Source organism: Callorhinchus milii, unplaced genomic scaffold, assembly GCF_018977255.1.
Source record: "Callorhinchus milii isolate IMCB2004 unplaced genomic scaffold, IMCB_Cmil_1.0 Scaffold6, whole genome shotgun sequence".
Lineage (NCBI taxonomy): Eukaryota > Metazoa > Chordata > Chondrichthyes > Chimaeriformes > Callorhinchidae > Callorhinchus > Callorhinchus milii.
Window position 1 is genome coordinate 22,217,343 of NW_024704747.1, and position 18,432 is coordinate 22,235,774.

The window sequence follows — 18,432 nt, forward strand, 5'->3', positions numbered from 1 at the left end:
ATTTAAAATTACTACGTTCGTGTACATTTTTAATCATACATCGAATTAAATTAAGTAGTTGTCTTATACCCTGCTGGGGGAAGATAGTGAAAGATAGATTGTTCACGACTGTTGCTCTCACACCGCTTTCTCATCACAAGTTACCCCGCTCAAAGTAAGCTTGTCTTTATTTGGAATCAGATCTCCCATTGCCTTCACCCAGACGAGACCCTTTGGAGTGAATGGTATCGTCGCACAATGCGTGAATGTCTAACGTTAATGTGCGGGCCTTCAATGGGAATGTGTTTGGCCATCGCCACGTCAGCGGAACTGGGATAAAAACTGGGTGGAAAGCAGCCTGATAATTCAGCTTATCTCCCAGCCTTCACTACTGTTATATATGGGTCCTGGCGATCGCAATGATACACTATCATTGATTCTGAGCAAGTGATGAAGTCAGATGTTCGCACATATGGCGAATGCCGTTTACCATACGTGCCCTCCAGAGATTGAAAACACAGCAGCCACATCTTCTAGCCTCTCGAACTGCAACATAAAGCAGATTTGGAGACAGCTAATGGAAGTGTCACAGGATGCGCCATTGACCGTAACTCAGCAATTACTGTTGCTGAGTTAAATTTCTAATTTCTTTTATACAGAGAATGTGACCGTAAGTACAAAAAGTGAAGATGTGCTATTTGCAAGGACCGATTACACAGGTACGTGTTTCATTATCCAACTCTCTATGGGCTGCAGGCCGGTTTGAGCTACAAATTAAGCCTAATTCAAATGAGATTTGAGTATTTTCATTTTTGATAAAAGAACATTAGGGACTTAGCAATGCTCAGGTGTTATTAAATGCCGTACATATCTGCAATACCGCGAGACGATTTTTAACACAAAAATCTTGCAGTAAGTTCTATTTTGAGGGTGTTATGTGATTGAAAATCTCAGCACTCGATAGTTCTTAGAACAGCTTATTTGCAAAGATGGATGTTTTGCAGGGTGGTTTAGAAGCACGCTTAAGAACTTTTATTTTTTTAAATAAAATTTTCATTATTTGGGATCCAGTACAAGGTGAATTGTTGGATCACTGTCAGTTGGTTTGGTTAGAGAATGTCAATGCTCGACTGCTTTTGTGCTCTTCAATTTCACAGCGATTATGCCCTGTTCTGCTGCTATTTCCCTTCTCTCGCTCTAACAGTGCCTCTGAAGTTTATTTACCATTTGTGTTGATCAATATGATCTTGAAGTTGTTGCTAAGGCGGAGTTCATTTATACTGAATTACACCTAAATGTCATGCTCCCACCCCTGACTGGCACTTACACAGAGCTGCGAGCTCCAATAATCCCTTATTAACTTTTATTGACTCTCAATCTCATGTTTCTACATGTCATTGCAGAAGAGACTGCAAATAAACTAGAAGAAACTGCTCGATTTACCCCTTGTCCTAAACCTCTTGCTACTTATTGTCTTCATGGAAAATGTGAATACGGGATTCATAAGCAGGAGCCAATATGCAGGTAACACTTAAAGCTGTGCAGTCGCCCTTCAAAGTGTCGCAAGCTCTTTTTTCGTCGTCTTATTACATAAATTTCATTTCTATTCATTTATTCCCACTCTGCAGATGCGAAGCAGATTTTAAGGGACCACGCTGTGAACAAAGGGAGTTTAATGTTTTGTACGTAGTTCCTGGAGCTGGAAAATTTCAGTATGTCTTAATAGCATCCATCATTGGAGGTGTGCAGGTGGCCATCATTTTAGTCGTAGTTCTTTGCATAACAAGGTAACCTTACACAGATACATTTGCCAGACAGTGAATTTAACAGTCGAATATTTCTTTGATATCCACTGTATTGTTTTATTAACTAATGTATCTTGCTGGGCGGAGTGGAAGTGAGCTGTGCTCTGCTGAGCTGGCAGTGCTTGATGCTGGCAAGTGGGGTGTATCAAAGCCAAAGAGCAATGATATTTAGAAATAAGAGATTGGTCAGATAGATTGTAAAGGCACTTCTCCAGCTTTGTACATTTCTATGTAAAGTGGAAACACAGTACATTCCTTATCACTGATGTCCCTCACTTTGTGCTCAAATATTCTCCCCCAAATTACTATATACAGTAAGATCCATTTTGTAAGATTCACAAAAGCATTTGCAACTAGCGCTCTAGTAGGTACACAATTATATCTAAGGCTGATATTCCACTTAGGCCCAATCGATACCGATCTCCCACCATGATCTTTCTCTAATTCTAGCCATAATCCGCTGTCACAAAGGTTAGGGTGGAGGTCAGTTTCCAAGTGGAGTTCCGAAGGGTCAACCTTAGACACATCTAGGCACCGGCAGCATTTGCGATGCACAAATCCTTTAGCAAATGATACTCTCAGTGTCATTCCACAAGTTAAGGAATGTGGCCTCTAGCAACGATTCTCGTTACTTGAGACCATATTTATACTGTACATTGCCAATAGGTTTCTGGGAGCGTGAAATTTCGCCCACAAAGTACACAGTCAATCTACTTTACAATCTATTGTGTGAAGCGCTTTGAGACATCTCAGACAACCTGGCGAAGGTGGATTCACTGACACCTCATTTCACACCTTTGCAATCATCTGATAACCACTGGCATTCAATATAACTGATGCTTAATTGATGCACAGCTGCACTCATCTCTGGTACAACCAAGAAGGTTTCCCTGATTGCAGGCACTTTTCCGATGGAAGCAATATCACTTCTCTTTCAACAGTATAAACAGGCCAAAAAAGGCGCTAAAATATAAATTTCCTCAGCAGGAAGGGAAAGTACAGCTTTAAAGATGAATTATGGAAAGGTTTAAAGCCTACAAGAACAATAAATGGTTTAGTATAGCGCTTTTCACATCGGGGGGACACCTCGAAGTTCTTCCCAAGATATCCTGCAAGGTGTAGTGACTGTGTATTTTGAGATGTAGAAATGAAAATTAATGAAAATGTAAAGTATATAGCAACACACAGGGTGAACTCGACTGAGGAAAGGAAATAAAGCAAAGAGAAAGGAAAACATTTATTGATTTTATTGAACCAGTAATTCTGAAACAATTTCATATGATTATAAATGCAATGCGGATGTGTTTATCGGAATACCACTTAGGCAAATTGACCTATTAAGTGACATGATTGACCTCTCAGCATTCCTTGCAATTATATAATTACACAGCACGTCACTCTGATCCGAATTCATCTCATTTTAATGCAGTATGATTAAATTAATGTGCAACTTGTTTTCTGGATTCTTCACGTAAACAAACAGGATGCCTCTGCGTCTCTTCCAATAAACATCGTCCCAATTGGACCGTGGAGTCCTGTGGCTCAGTGGTTAGAGCACTCGCTTTGCAAGCGAGAGACCTGAGTTCAATTCCAGGCAGGGCGAAACCTTGGGCAAGTTTCCTTACTCCACACGCCTAATAATAATCCCTCCAAAAACCAAAAACAATAATAAAATTGGTCATTTTCAATCTACGACTGTTTGTGGGTCATTGCTGTGCGCAATTGGCTGCCGCGTTTGCCCACAAATATACAGTCAATTCACTTTACAGTGTGTTCTGTGAAGCGCTTTGGGACGTCCTCCTGACGTGAAAAGCGCTATATCAAATGCAAGGATTATTATTATTATTATTATTAATTGTCTCAAAGTTTAGAAAATTGTGAAATCGGCATTGTTGCTATTTGATAGCACTCTGTGGAGATTCTGATCTTGGAACAGTAACATTTACTTAAAAAAGACCAACACAATATCACGCAGAGCTTGGGGTTCTTTACAATATATACGACACACAATTGTACAGATTTTAGCCATTGCAGTTTTCTGTTTGGAAATATGTGACGAAAAAAATGTATGAACTCCTTTGGAGTAAAGCGATAATTCCGTGCTGCTCGATGAATAAATAATACTTTGTTTTCCGTCTGCAGAAAATGTCCTAGGGGCAACAGAATTCAAAGACAGAAACAAAACTCAATACATTACAGTTCCGACAACACAACAAGAGCATCCACAAGATTAATTTAAAAGGTGCATGACTGTACAGCTGCAAAAATAATTACACAAAGCTCGGACTACTGATTAATCATACAAAATGGAATTACACATGTTGCCTTGCATTTGTGGTATACTACACCAATGAATACACATACTACAGCTATATTTGACTATGTCTGGATTATATTTCAAACAGTATATGCTGTCTCAATGTGATTTTTTCCGTAATAAAAAAACTTAAATGGTTAACTAAATCACAATATTGATTTCCTTTGCACAACTATGGAAAAACAAAAGCCGGACTAATGAAAAATAAATATTTCTGTGATGTTTAGGAATTTTTTAAAGATGAGACGTACTTTGCATTATTTTTTTAAAAGGCAAGCAATTTGTAATCTTCAGTCAGGCACGACATTGCGTTAAAAGTATAGAGAGTGAGGAGTTTGTGTTTGTGGCTGAAAATTCATTCCTGCAGAGCTATGAGTTTGTGACTAGCGAGGTTCTAACAATGAGTGATTCTTTTAGTTACTTGTTACCACTGTGGCTGCTGTAATAGTCCAGTAGTAAGACCAGAAGGCTTGGAAATGTTCAGGTACTGTAAATAGAATGCTATTTATCCTCTATTATACTATACATGTCAGTGGAACAAAAATCACAGTTAACAAGGCTCTCTCAATTTAGATTGCCAAGCGATAGGGAGAAAGTACAGTAATAAGAGTCATCAGCAGGCTTTCCGATTTTATATTATGTGTTTTGTGCACTTGAATAATTCAAAGATCACCTTTTATATGAACAGTAAAACAGGCATTATGAGCCACTGGAATCAGTGAGTTAGAGGTCACCCAGGAAACTTAGCTGCCAATGAGACTAGAAACGTCCAATTGGCCAGGATGGGGATCCGTGGGGAATCACACACCTAGTTACTGGGATTGAAAGAGAACAAGTGGGACATTTTGTTCCCTATGATGTTGATTCCCATTTGGAATATCCATTTCCAATACTAGCATTACAGAACAAATTGACAGAAATAACTGCAGCAATAGACCATTTGCAATTGTTTTTTATACATCAACTATTGCACTTGTATTCCCTGAAGTGCATCTTCCCTGCATAGCTTCGTCCTCGGGCTGAGCTGTCGTCTAGGCTACAGAACTGGAGATATAGGTCACATCCTTGGGACTCTATTGCAATCCAACTAGACTAGATCTAGGTCACAGCCCGGCCCCAGTGATGTGATAGAAGTGCAACTGAGTGAGAGTGAGCACGGGGCATCCCTCCAATATTGAGAATCCACGTCACCCTCACTGTGAGAGTTGAATATCACTCTTACAGTGCCAATTGCTGTGACCAGAGCTTAAGCACTTACTCTGAATCCTCTGCTAGGCTTCCAAATTCTTGTTAGGTATGAAAAGGCTCCCAACTCTGGAACACTGGGTAACATATCAGACTGCTGCCTGTAACAACAAAGCCCCCAAGTATTTATTACAGACATCACCACCAAGGAAACCAAGACTAACATGTTGGAACGTAGAGATTTATCATCTTTACCATGATCCTTCCACCTAACTGCGAGTCTAATATGTGTCTTAGAGGTGCACAACACCGGAATCCATTGCACAGTTCTGTATTTCATACGGTACAACAGCAGAGTTATTGATGGTCCAAGATACTTGGAGAAATCTTAAGCCAGAGTTCTCATTGGTGTGTGTGCATTTCCAGACCATTTCTGACACTGGGCATAATTCCAAGATCGAATTCAAACATGTATGATTCTTGTACAACATGTAATTTAATCTCCTGAATTTCAAAGAGCATTACAATGTTGTATGTAAACCTAGAAGAGAAAAGCAGCATGTGGCATTATACAATTTTGATATAAACTGCTGTATAATGTCCACACTTAGGTGTACAATCTTGTAATGTTTACTGCTGGTGCAACTTTATCACAGTATAAATGGTGATACAGACCAGCAAATCATTCATAGACACACATGGTTTATTCTTCAAAGCTGGCGGTCCTGACCAGTCACTAATATGTTTCTAAGCTGCACCTTTCCGTTTGTCTGTGTATTGCTGTATATGTAATGGTGTCAAATAACAAGTGTGAATAAAGAATTGCCTTGAAATCTTAGCTTGTGGAGGTAATTCTGAATGAAGCTCTGCAGTTTTATTTACCTGATTCTCAATCTCTTCAAGCATGTTTCAGACGCGGAATAAACTCGACATTTGTTGCAAAACAGTCCTGCAGTCATGATGTTTACAGCAAAACTTACTTGACCTGATGATACAACAGCAACCACTTGCATTTGTATAGCGTTCTTCGCACAGGATAGTGCCGTGAAGTGGAATTATACCAGCGGAGGGCATTAGTATGCTTGTGTCTGTGTGGATTGAACTGTACAACAATAATGTCCTTTATGTAGGTTTATAACATTTTTTGAAGTCGCTATTCCCTAAAAGCAACCAAAGGCCGCAGGCTGAACATCACTTTGTTTCACAGCTCCTGTGGACCCTCCTGTAAAAGGGTTACCTGGGATTCTAAATGTTTCTCCGAAAAGCACTGAAGTTTTCGAAACTTTGATCCAATAGCCAGGTTCCTTTGTAGGTATCCCCAGGGCAGCCTCTGGGCCCTTTAATTCATTATCATTCTTTCAATAAATAATGTGAAAGATAAGGGTAGTGTTTGACATGGAAAAGGATATTTATAAAGAATGTGATTGAAGTCATGTACAGGGTGAAGATCTACAAGCCCAGGGGCAACACTGAGCAATCGATATATGTAGTTTGAGGCAAAAATCCACAGAGAGAGTGAGAGACATGCACATACATACATTGTAAAAGGAAGCTAACAGAAAGGAGCACACAGTGAGAGGCACATAACGAAAAGTAGGATGAAATTAGATGATGATAATAATAATAATCATTGCATTTGATATAACACCTTATTACGTCTTCAAGATATCTCAAAGCACTTCACAGAATATAATGTAAAGTGAATTGACTATATTTTATGGAAAATGCAATGACAGTTAAACAGTGAAAAATAGACATGCAAAGACTTGCATTTAAAAAGAGCCCTTCACGTGGGTTAGTGTCTCAGAGCACACAATACTAATACACATTTATACACACGTTGGTAGTGTCCTAACCAACAATCCCCCAGATACAATTGGGCATTCACTTCATGGCTGTTTGTGGGACATTGTGATGTGTAAATTAGCTGCTCTGTTGGCCTACAAAATACAGTCAATATTCTTTATAGTTAAGCCAGTTAAGTACTTTGAGACATCCTATGTCAAATGCTAGGATTATTATTTTATTTTGTGGGACTTAGATATATACGGTAATAGTACATCTACTGCCCAGAAGGACAAGAGCAGTGTCATAATTGGAACACCATCATTTCCCTGTTCCCCTTCAAGTCACACCATCCTGACCTTGACATACATCACAGCTTCTTTATCATTGTCGCGTCAAAATCCTAGAACTCACTGCATAACATTGTGGCAGGATCATCACTGCAGTGCAGTACACTGACTGCGGTGGTTCCCGTGAAGGGCTGTCAAAGCTCCTGCTCTTTGCAGTTTGGTACCAACATAAGGAATCTCATTTCGATGTCTCACGCAAAAGACAGAATCTCCTATTATACTCAGTGGTATATTAGGAGTTCAAGTCATGGTCTGTCCCACAAACTGTGACTCAGTGGCAAGAGTGCTAACAACTGAGCCAACTTTGCTCTGCATGCACGTGTGCGTTTGAGGATAGCGAAAGGAAGAGACGGAAGAACAATGACTTAAAAGTAATGTAGAACACAGAGATTCCTTATTCCTTTTGATCTCATTCTTCCAAAACACCAAACCAACCCGATTTCCCTTAATAGCATCAAGCTGTTTTCTAAACAAGTGCAGTGATATGGCAACATAAATACCCTTCCTGGTGACCTGTTCCAGCTGTTGATTACAATGTGTGTGAGAAACACTTTCAGGTGTTAAGACTTATATTTGCCTTCCCCCCCCTCCTCCGCCCCCCGCCCTGAGCCATGTTGTATCTGAAAGTATTGCTCCACGTTTACTTTCTCTCGATAAACTGGGGGAATTAAAACACAAGGGTTTATACCCAGGAAGGGATTAGTCAACCACTGGCGTCTGCTGCTATTTAAAGAGAATGGCGCTTAGTGTCATTTATCTGCCGTCTGACAGCTATGATATGTTCAGTATTTCAGACACACAGAGATTCAGCTGTGTAAAGACTGTGCAATGTCAAGGAGTTTATTTGTGTGTGTGGGGGGGTGGGTGGAGGGAGCAGAGAAGAGCGCAACACATTGCTGTGCAACGTTATAGGCTATTAGCCCAGTGACAAAGGGATTCACACCCACTGATGTCTTCATTGGGTCGTGCAGTGAGTTATGAGGTTGAAATAAACAAGTTCATGTCAGATTTTTTTGGATGTCAGTTTGTTGACACTCAAATATTCCAAGAGGGGAGTGGCAGCTTATCGCAGCCTGGTATTTTGAGGGGTGGGGGGGGTTCTGTCAGCCTAGTTAGTGAGATTAATGAGGTCATGTCATCGAGCAACGACACCACTGGGAGGAGCTTCCCAAGGATCTGCAGCACAAAGTGAATCAACCTGCCCCGCAACTAGCAAATTATTGTAATCTTTCCAACCTCCATTACCTTCAGAAGCTGTGCCTCGCACCTTACATCTCCTTCATCCTGCGTACTGGAGAGATGATTTCGAAGGGTAATAAACCTTTCAAAAAAATAAATTCACCGTAAAATAATAATCCACGACTGTTTGTGGGACACTGCCGTGCGCAATTGGCTGCCGTGTTTCGCCCACAAAATGAACAGTCAATCCACTTTACAGTACATTCTGTGAAGCGCTTTGAGACGTCTCGAAGACGTGATAAGGTCCTATATCAAATGCAAAGATTACTCTTATTATTATGTTCCTATAATAGTACATCATTGGCTAAAGAAAAGTAAATAAAGTTATTTACTATCTTTTTACCTCTCAAGCAAGTTGTCATGCTGTCAAGACATCTCAACATACTTCTCAAGATACACTGTAAAAGTGGAGTGACTGTGTATTTGTAGATGAACACAGCAGCCAACATGCACACAGCACTGTCTAACAAACAGCCCTGAAGTGAGTGACCAAATTTGTTTGGGGGAATTGTTGGCGTGGAAACTGGGAGAATCTCCCTTCTCTTTTTGAATAACATCCATGCGAAAAACGCAGGAGGCACCTCGGTTTAAAGTCTCACGGGCATGACAGCACCTCTGACAATGCAGCACATACCTGGCACTGCACTGGAGCGTCAGCATAGGCTGCATGTGTTCCAAGTACCAACTTAGGGCTTCAACCCACATCCTTCTGACTGAAAGGCGAGAGTGCTACCAACTGAATTTCAGTCCCAATGTCCAGCCTACAGTGAGCACACTGTCTGCCTGCGGACCCAGTCGACAGCTAACTGCTGCACGTGCTGGCCTTGATCAATACAAGCGTGACAGTTTGCAATATACAAGTCTGAAGCAATGTGGGAACTCTTCCAACTAGGCAAGTGAAGAGGCCTGTGCTCAGAAATTTGCTTGTGTTGACAACTTACTGGAACACTAACAAACGTCAGGGCAGGAGGGCTGGGTGGGGAGGGGGCATTGTGGGAGGGTGGAGTTTACCCAAAAGTGAGTGTCAATAAAAGCTAATCATGGAGTGCAGGAAATCAAGTGCTGGAAGTGTCTGGACGCACATTGGTAGCTATTCTGGATTAGGTTACATCACGGGTGAAGTATGCCTCCCTTCCCCCTTCACTCCGAACTGGAACTAGAGAGGTGTCTCCTGACATCTAGTGGAAACCAAACATAGGAGAAACCAACTCAAGGAAACTTATCTCAACCAGTGCAGGAACTTTTCTATTTTCTTTGGCTCCCCTTTCCACTTGTTTACACAGTAAACTCCTGATAACTCGATCCTGATTTCACTGGTCACTACCACATAAGTCAGTATAGCGGCTGCATTTATTTATGCATCTATCCAAAAGCCTAACTCACCACACCTGATAACTCATCAGTAAGCTCCCTTTTCCTTGCAGAGACGAGTTATCAAGAGTTTAGTGTTTAAATAAAACAAGTTGTCTCAATGTGATCCCATCTTTACTTAATCAGACGTTTATTAGCGCCTTGGGATGTCCCCCCGACGTGAAAGGCGCTACACAAATATAATCTTGTTGTTGCTGTATTAAATGGTGAGGGAGTGAAAAAAATAGTGCAAAAAAAATTTTGTAAAAAATAAGTTGCATTTTGCTAATTCAGTATGTGCATCAAAAAAAACATTTGAATGTATATTTTGTTTCGGAAAAAAATGGTAAATTTGGGCATTGTGGTATTTATCCATTGAAAATTCACTGGGACCATATGTTGTGTTAAACAAGTTATATTTGGCATCGCCCTGTTTGCTTAAAGAATAATAATAATCCTTGCATTTGACATAGCCCCTTTCCACTTTGTTGAGCCATGTCAGGGCGCTTCACGGGATATACCGTAAAGCGTAGTGACTGCGTATTTCTGTGGGCGAAATGCAGCAGCAGCCAGCCAGCCAGTTGCGCCCAGCAATGTCCCGCAAACCAACATGGAAAGCGAGTGACTAATTTCTGCCCAGATCGTTGGCCGCTGCGGCAGGAGACAGAAACCCTTCCCAACCCCACCACCCAAAAAAAATAGAATAAGCATTTTAGTTCATAAAACTTTTCGGGCAGCATTCGCAAGTAGGCGCTGAAGGCGTGTGACAGTTTGAGGACAACTGTGGGGGGTGGTGGGGGGTGAAGGAGGGCGTTGTTTTACTTGACAGCATTTGCCCCAGATACGTTTGCTCCACATAAAAAAAATAAATGCGTTTGCAGATGCGATGGGGGTGGAGAGAGAGAGAGAAAGAGAGAGAAAGAATAACACATGGGCGTCACACAGTGTCAAGTGGAGCCAATGAGCAGCTGTGGGAATGGGGCCAGAAACCAGATTCAGGGTTTTTTTTTGTTGCAATCCAGTATTTCTGGTGTTTGATTGGGGGGGGGAGGAGAGAGAGGAAAAAAGCAATGCAGGGAAGGAAACCCAGAGGACATTTACACTGCAACTGAGTGAGAGAGAGAAGGAGAGACAGAGAGAAAGAAAGAAATCTGCTGTTGACCTAAGTAGGTGGTGGTGTCTCTGTGTGTGTGTGTGTGTGTTTGTGTTGAAGGGGAAAAGTTTCCCTGGATTTTTTTTTGCCCCCTCCCCAACCCTTTACCCCTTAAACCCCCCAACCCCCACCCACCCCCCCCCCCCCCCCCACCCCCACATACACACACACAGAGACACACACACAGAGGGACGGGTTGATCTGGTGTTGGGGAAGAGCGCAGAGCTGAGAGGTCTCTGTGGGGAGGGAGGAGGAGGAGGAGGAGGGAGAGGAGGGGAGTGGGAAAGCGTAGAGGAGAGAGGAGGGGAGCGGTGGCGGTGGAGGGGGGAGAGTGGGGATGTGAGTGGGAACGATTGGGACTCGCAAACTGTGTTTGCAGAGGAGCAGCCGTGACCGGGGGCCGAGATCGGTGGAGATCGCCCCACAGGAGGGGGGGACATCACACACACACACACACACACACACAACACACAACACAACACAACACACAACACCAGAAAAAAAAAGAACTAAATAAGTGTGGAGTCCGCGCGGCCACATATCGCTTGAAGAGTGCGGGATTGACCTCGAGATGGGAGAAGACGGGGTACAGGCGGAGAAGAGCCTCTGCGAGGCCGGGAAGACCTCCCCGCGGGCAGGGGGGGAGCAGAGCCCGGACCCCCAGCCCGAGCCCGAGCCCGACCCCGACCCCGAGCCCAGCCCCAGCCCCGTGTCCAGCCAACCTCCCAGCCCGGGACCCAGCGGGAAGGTCCCCCCCGTCCCCACCCCCACCCCTCCGCCTCCGCCGCCCATCTCGGTGGAAGCCATCCGCCAGGGCAGCGGCCAAGTGAACGCCATCACGGTGCTGGCGCTGCTGGACAAACTGGTCCACATGCTGGACACCGTGCAGGACAACCAGAGGAAGATGGAGCGGCGGCAGATCCAGGTGGAGAGCTCGGTCCGGGGCATCCAGAGCGACATCAGCAAACTGTCCAAGAGCCACAGCTCCACCAGCGGCACCGTCACCAAACTCCTGGACAAGTCCCGCAAGGTCGGCTCCAACGTCAAGGAGATGCGGGAGCGGCTGGACAGGCAGAGCCTGCAGGTCAAGAGGCTGGAGGCCAACCAGACACAGTTGCTCAAGAAGAACAACTTTCGCGTCCTGATCTTTCAGGTAAAAAAAAAAAAACCCCCCTCAAAAAAACACATCTTTTTAAAAAAAAAAATTTTTTTTTTTTAAAAAATTTAACAAAAAATCCCTCGTTTAAAAACTTCCTTCCGATTCGTATCGATATCCGTATCTTTCTCTCTCTCTCTCTCTCTATGTATATATATATATGTTATACGGTCGCACCCTCCCGCCCGCGAAATGTACAGTTAATTCCTGCGAAGCGCTTCGAGACGTCTCGGAGACGTGATAAGGGCGAACTGTATTGAATGCAATTATTATTATTATTATGTATTATTAACGGGTTACTGGGGCGCTTGGCTTCTCCCCCTCCCTCCCTCTCCCTCCTCCCTCCCTCTCCCTCTCCCCCTCCCTCCCTCTCCCTCTCCCCCTCCCTCCCTCTCTCTCCCTCCCCCCCTCCCTCCCTCTCCCTCTCTCTGTCTCTCCATTACACACTAAGGCTAAATATGGTGCAATGCTTTACTTACACACGAATCTGTGCCTCCAACAGTCTCAACACAAGTGTATTGATTCAGACCTGTGTTGGCGCGGGGAGTGAGTGTGAGTGTGTGTGTGAGTGAGTGAGAGTGAGTGTGCGTGAGTGAGTGTGTGTGAGTGTGCGTGAGTGAGAGTGAGTGTGTGTGTGAGTGAGTGTGAGTGTGTGAGTGAGTGAGTGAGAGTGTGTGAGTGAGTGTGAGTGAGTGTGTGTGTGAGTGAGTGTGAGAGTGTGAGTGAGTGTGTGTGAGTGAGTGAGTGTGTGAGTGTGCGTGAGTGAATGTGCGTGAGTGAGTGTGTGAGAGTGTGTGAGTGAGTGAGAGTGTGTGTGAGTGAGAGTGTGAGTGAGTGAGAGTGTGTGTGAGTGAGTGTGTAAGTGAGAGTGTGTGAGTGAGTGAGTGTGTGAGTGAGTGTGTGTGAGTGTGCGTGAGTGAGTGTGCGTGAGTGTGCGTGAGTGAGTGTGTGAGTGAGAGTGTGTGAGTGTGCGTGAGTGTGTGAGTGAGTGAGAGTGAGTGAGTGAGTGAGAGTGTGTGTGAGTGAGTGAGTGAGTGTGAGTTGTGTCACCGGTTCACCAGCAAAATAGCTCGTCGATGCTGGTAACCACACAGTTGGCTTTAAACAAGTGGTGTGTGTGTGTGTGTGTGTTTTCTCCCCTTATTTAATACAGTGTGTGTACAACTAAAAGTCTTTTCATGTGGCTGGAAAGTTAGGAGCTGCCCAAATGTTCTTTCTTTTACAAAGTTTCGTCTGTCTTTTTCAACCCGGATTTGGCTGTATGTGTGTGTTGTGTGTGTGTAAAAATATATAAAATAATAAAAAAAAACTAAACCAGATCTGGCCAGCAACGAGCAAATACAAACTCATGCCTGAAGGTGTGACCCAGGGCAATTTGGTGTGAAATTTTCTAAAAAAAAGCAAATTACGCACTGTAACCCACACCCAAACTGTGTGAGATTATATTGTCAAAATGTCCTGTGCAGTAAGGCCGGCTGCTATTCCTGTTATGGAGATCAGGTGTGGGGTGTGTCCCGACAAGTTGCTGGGAAAATATGTCCATTTTAAGACAAGGAGGTGCGCTCCGCAAACCCCCCCAAAAAAAAACACCACTTGTCAGTCGGCTCGGTTTTCAAGCTGTGTTTTCTTAAAAGGTGGGGAACTGCGATGGGTTCAATCGCCACAACTGACTGTACTAAACAGTTCCGAAACAAGTCTCTCATATATTCCAGATCTGGGTCTTGTAGCAACAAAACACAAACACAACACAAACACACACACACTGTGCGTGAAAGCCACTTGCGGGATGAAAATCAAATGGCCGGGAGGGATTATCCGCCTGTAGTTGAACGCGCTGATCTTTAACACGACTTAAAAAGCTCGCCAAGTTCACCGATCTTTAGCGGAGAATTTGCGAGCAGCCAATTTCCATTAAACACTACAGTCATTGGCAAGCGATCCAAGATTTTGCACGTATAACATTCGCGGCATGAGTGAGTCACGACTCACATTCTTTCCAACTGAATCAAACTTTTTCTGCAGTTATTTTTTTTTTAAAAAAAGGTGGGGGGGGGGCGTGGTGGGGGAGAAAAAAAAACCCTGAGAATAAACAGTTTAGATTTCCAACGTTTCAACTGTGAGTGACTTGGAGGAAACAACACAGGAATGTTCACGTGTTTCATTGCCAGTGCCTGGAACATCAATCAACCACGCCTTGTGCTCGCTTGGCTTATCTTCACCCGGGCCTTTTAAGCTGATTTCTGCCCGAAGGTTAATAAAAGCAGAATGGTATCGAGGTTAATGTGAGCGTTACGTATCCCATACAGTGTTTCAATGAGATAACTGACCGGCGAATGCTTCACGACCGGTCAATTCTGACACGGAGCCCGAGCCCATTATCTCAAAAAAACAACACAACGCCCTCGATAATTAGTCGAAAAATAAGTTGGAAAAGATAATGATAAATGACAAACCCCATCAACAAGATGGTAAAACAATCGCGCTCGCACACTTGTCACAAGACCTGCTTGTGCGGTGGCTTTGTCTGCACACTTTGAAGGGAATCAGTCAGCTCGTGCTGGCATGATACCTGACCACTTGCCGTAGGTGTAACATTAACCCAAACACTCAGTGGGGTTTGTTTGACAATACCTTAGAACGATCGCTGTCTGAAATCCACATGCCTTTTTTGCCCTGAAATGGAGAAAATTCCCACGCTTAATGTTTTGATTAAATGTCGCACTTGAGTGAATAACATCTCCCTTTCCTGTATACGTGTCGATGTTTTCTTTTTCGACCCCCCCCCACCCCTTTTTTTATCTGTTTTGCCTCACAAAATATACACAGCCACTTCCACTTCACAGCCTATTCCGTGCAGCGTTTTGAGACGTCTCAACAAGGCGCTACATCAAATTATTATTATTATTAGTGGGGGGTGGGAGTGATTCAGATCCCTTTTTATCCCTTGGATGCAGATTTTTTTTAAAGTGATGATTTCTGGCAGGAACTGGGGATACAGTTGGGAAAATGTAGCACGGAAAACAAAACCAAAATCACTGTTTTTGGGTGAATATGAGTCACCGTGGTTTTTTTTGTGTGTGTGTTGAGGTTTTTTGTGTGTGAGAGGGGGGGTAGGGTGTTGAGCAGTTGTGGACTTTGAACATGATCAATCATTGCAGGACGAGTCAGACATCCCACCCGCTGCATTTGTGGAGAAGCCAGCAGAGGGGGCAGAGAATGAGCGTGTGGACGAGAACAAATCCCTAGCCGATGCCCCTCCGGCCTCGCTGGAGCTCTCGTCGGATGAAGAGGCTCAGGCGGGGGGAGAGGCTCACGAAGAGGAAAAGGTTGAGAAACTGGAGCAGTCCAGGGCCGCCAAGATCAAGAGGTCAAGTCTGAGAAAAGTCGACAGCATCAAGAAGGCCTTTTCCCGAGAGAACTTCGAGAAGAGGATGAATAGATTCGGCACCAAGATCGTGTCGCCCGAGAGAAGGGAGAAGATTAAGAAGTCGCTGACTCCCAGCAACCAGAAGACACAGTCTCTCAAGGCCTCCAGTTTCAAGGTGTCGCCCATGACTTTCAACGTGAAGAAGGTCAGGGAGGGAGAGGCAACTCCAAAGAGCCCCAGTGACCCACTGAAACCCGATCAGTTCGGTCCACTGGCTGCAGATGGCAGCTTGTTCCCCGAAGTGAGCTTGGAAATGTCCCCCAGCGCCTTAGCTGCTGAGGAGGGTAAAGAAGGCGTGGTTGGCACCATCAAAGAAGTGGACGAGCCAAAGCAGGAGAAGAACGAGGCAGATATCGTGGTGGAGAACGATATGTGGGGCAGCGCGGTCAAAGAAGGTAGCAGTACATTGGCGATGGATGATAAGTGGGGTGCTGGGGTCAAAGATGATAGTACCGAGGCGGTGGACAGCAATAAGTGGGGCAGTGGGGTCAAGGATGATACCCTGGCGATGGATGATGTGAATTGGGGCAGCGGGCTCGATGAAGGTAGTACATTGGCGATGGATGATGATAAGTGGGGCAGCACGGTGAAGGAAGGTGGCACAGAGGCGTTAGACAGCGATAAGTGGGTCAATGAAGCGGGGGCGGCTAAGCTTTCTTCCCCAATACGACGGGCAGGTGAGCCACAAGCCGAGGCTCAGTTAGATATCGAGCTGCACATTGTGGAGGATGAGGCAGCTGTGTTGCAGATACAGCAAACAGCCTAAAGCTCCCTTGGCGTGCAGCACCATATATGTGTGTTATTATTAGCTACTGTAAACTGCGGAGGGGAGGGGGGGGGGTGTGGTGAGGAGGGAGGAAGAGGGGATGACTACCAGGCAAGACTAGAGAGGGCTACAGCATGTTGTGGAGGGGGAGGGGGAAGATCAAGAGCAAAGATAGAAAGAAGTGGTAGAGGCCTTGTGACGCCAAACAACAATTTGCATTCATATAAAAGGTGATGGGAGACTTGCACAGATTTGACAGTCACTTGGCAAGGGTCAGAAATGGCCTGGACATCCTCAAGCACTGTTACTATTTCATTTTTTTTAATACTTCAGGTATGTATGGAACCGCTCAACCAGGCAGCAAAAACGACTAAGTTCTAATTCAATAATTCGTTTGAAACGTTATATGTTACGCACGCTACACCCGCAAGTCATTTTCTAGACTATATATTGAGATAGGCCAATTTTGTACAAATTTTAGAAAAAAAAATCTATATAAAAAGCCTTAAGCAATATTATCCAAATATATCCTGCATCTGCCTCTACAGATGTTAACTGTTTATTGTCCTGATGCCAAAGGCCTGATCTCATGGGCTGTGTGAGTAGATGGTGTCAAATTTTCCTCACCTTTGTTGTAGTATCAGGGAAGCTTTTTCTGCACTGTATGCCTCTAGACAGATTAAATATCTGCACTTATAATGTATTGCACGGGATTTTTTTTCCTATATATATATATATACGTTTATTTTCTTATGTTTGCCAATAAATGTAGTTAACGCCAAGTACCTGTTTTTTTTTCTAAGTGTATGTAAGGAAATAAAACAAAAGAGCGGAATTTGGTTTGGTGTCCCATTATTACTAACGTGGTGTAAATTGAATACTGTGAGATCAAGACTCCAGAATCGGGCCACACGTGTTGGACTGTATGTGCAGAATTCCTTCAGGGAATAGGTTTAAATGGGGACAAACGCTAAGAGCCTATAAAAGTGGAGATCAGGAAACATTTGAAAAAAAGCATGCTGCGTGCTGCCAGGTGATAAAATATTACAGTACTCTTAAAATAGTCTATTTGATCGAGTTTCTGTGCAACGAGGCAAACTGCAGGCAACACTTTAGTACCACAAGCCACACTCCAATTACCTATGTGACACTGAAATGTGAGCTTTGACTTGAACATCACGCCATAAATCTCGTCTTTTGACTCCCTACATCAAACACTGATAGTGATGACAATTATGTACATACTGTATGTTCTACAGTACAACGTGCACAGTGAATTCTGATATTTGCGCAACAGACACTAAGGAATGTGTTTTCCCATATGAGGCATTTCATTTATAGATCACTGTCAAGTTATTTCTAATGCTTTACCGCTGAGCAACTTGGGAGTGGGTTGGAACCAGTGGGTTGGCTAAATGGTTCAAAGTATCAAATCCACCCATAAATGCAGTGCCACAGCGACACCTGTTGACACAGCTGTGCACTTCACCGTGAATATTAAGGTCATGTAATTCACATGGGTCAGAGGAATTTAAAGTGTAGGGGGAGAAGAGGACTGACATTTTATGTAAGATGTAGATAAACTGGGCTTTCGTGCTAGACTGGCACCCGATGCACATCTTGATGTAAGGTGACCTGTATTTGATTCAGTGCAATCTTGCTGTTAAAGGACTGCCTTAGCATTCAGATCAATTCCAGATCACTGCTACTGCTCACAAATCATGTACCACATGCGTTGCCTCAGATCAGTGGGAGCATTGAGTTCACATCCACAATACAGTACTTCATGTTGGCAAGATCCCAATCTTTACACACAACACACACCAGAGGGAAGTGCAGAGTGAGTACTCATGGCTGAGACCAAAAGTTTCTAAATGCCAAATCCCCGCTTTCAGTGGTTTCCTTAATCCATCACTAACC

The 18,432-nt window shown here is 43.8% G+C and overlaps 2 protein-coding genes across 3 annotated transcripts in view; both read left to right on the plus strand.

Annotated features, from left to right (window-relative positions):
- The window catches only part of tmeff2a (transmembrane protein with EGF-like and two follistatin-like domains 2a), a 29,347-nt gene extending 23,223 nt beyond the window's left edge, over positions 1-6,124 (plus strand). The window contains exons 7-10 of one of the 2 annotated variants that reach the window (XM_042336297.1): positions 639-698; positions 1,383-1,503; positions 1,608-1,661; positions 3,927-6,124. In XM_042336297.1, the coding sequence (XP_042192231.1) occupies positions 639-698; positions 1,383-1,503; positions 1,608-1,661; positions 3,927-4,023 (332 nt within the window). In that variant the 3' untranslated portion in view covers positions 4,024-6,124. Of the gene's footprint in view, positions 1-638; positions 699-1,382; positions 1,504-1,607; positions 1,767-3,926 lie in introns of both variants that reach the window. The other variant, XM_042336296.1, reaches the window with a different exon arrangement.
- A 5,335-nt stretch (positions 6,125-11,459) lies between these two features.
- Positions 11,460-16,675, plus strand: cavin2 (caveolae associated protein 2). The gene is made up of 2 exons (XM_007890171.2): positions 11,460-12,316; positions 15,478-16,675. The coding sequence occupies exons 1-2, from the start codon at positions 11,735-11,737 to the stop codon at positions 16,510-16,512; spliced, it is 1,617 nt and encodes a 538-aa protein (XP_007888362.2). The 5' UTR covers positions 11,460-11,734; the 3' UTR covers positions 16,513-16,675.
- The last annotated feature ends 1,757 nt before the right edge of the window (positions 16,676-18,432 follow it).

What these genes read in the sequence shown, in the direction of transcription:
- cavin2 (XM_007890171.2), top strand. Translation starts at nt 11,735, where the DNA reads ATGGGAGAAGACGGGGTACAGGCGGAGAAGAGCCTCTGCGAGGCCGGG. An exon ending in TTCGCGTCCTGATCTTTCAG is followed by an intron (nt 12,317 to 15,477) that starts GTAAAAAAAAAA and finishes CAATCATTGCAG; the next exon opens with GACGAGTCAGACATCCCACC.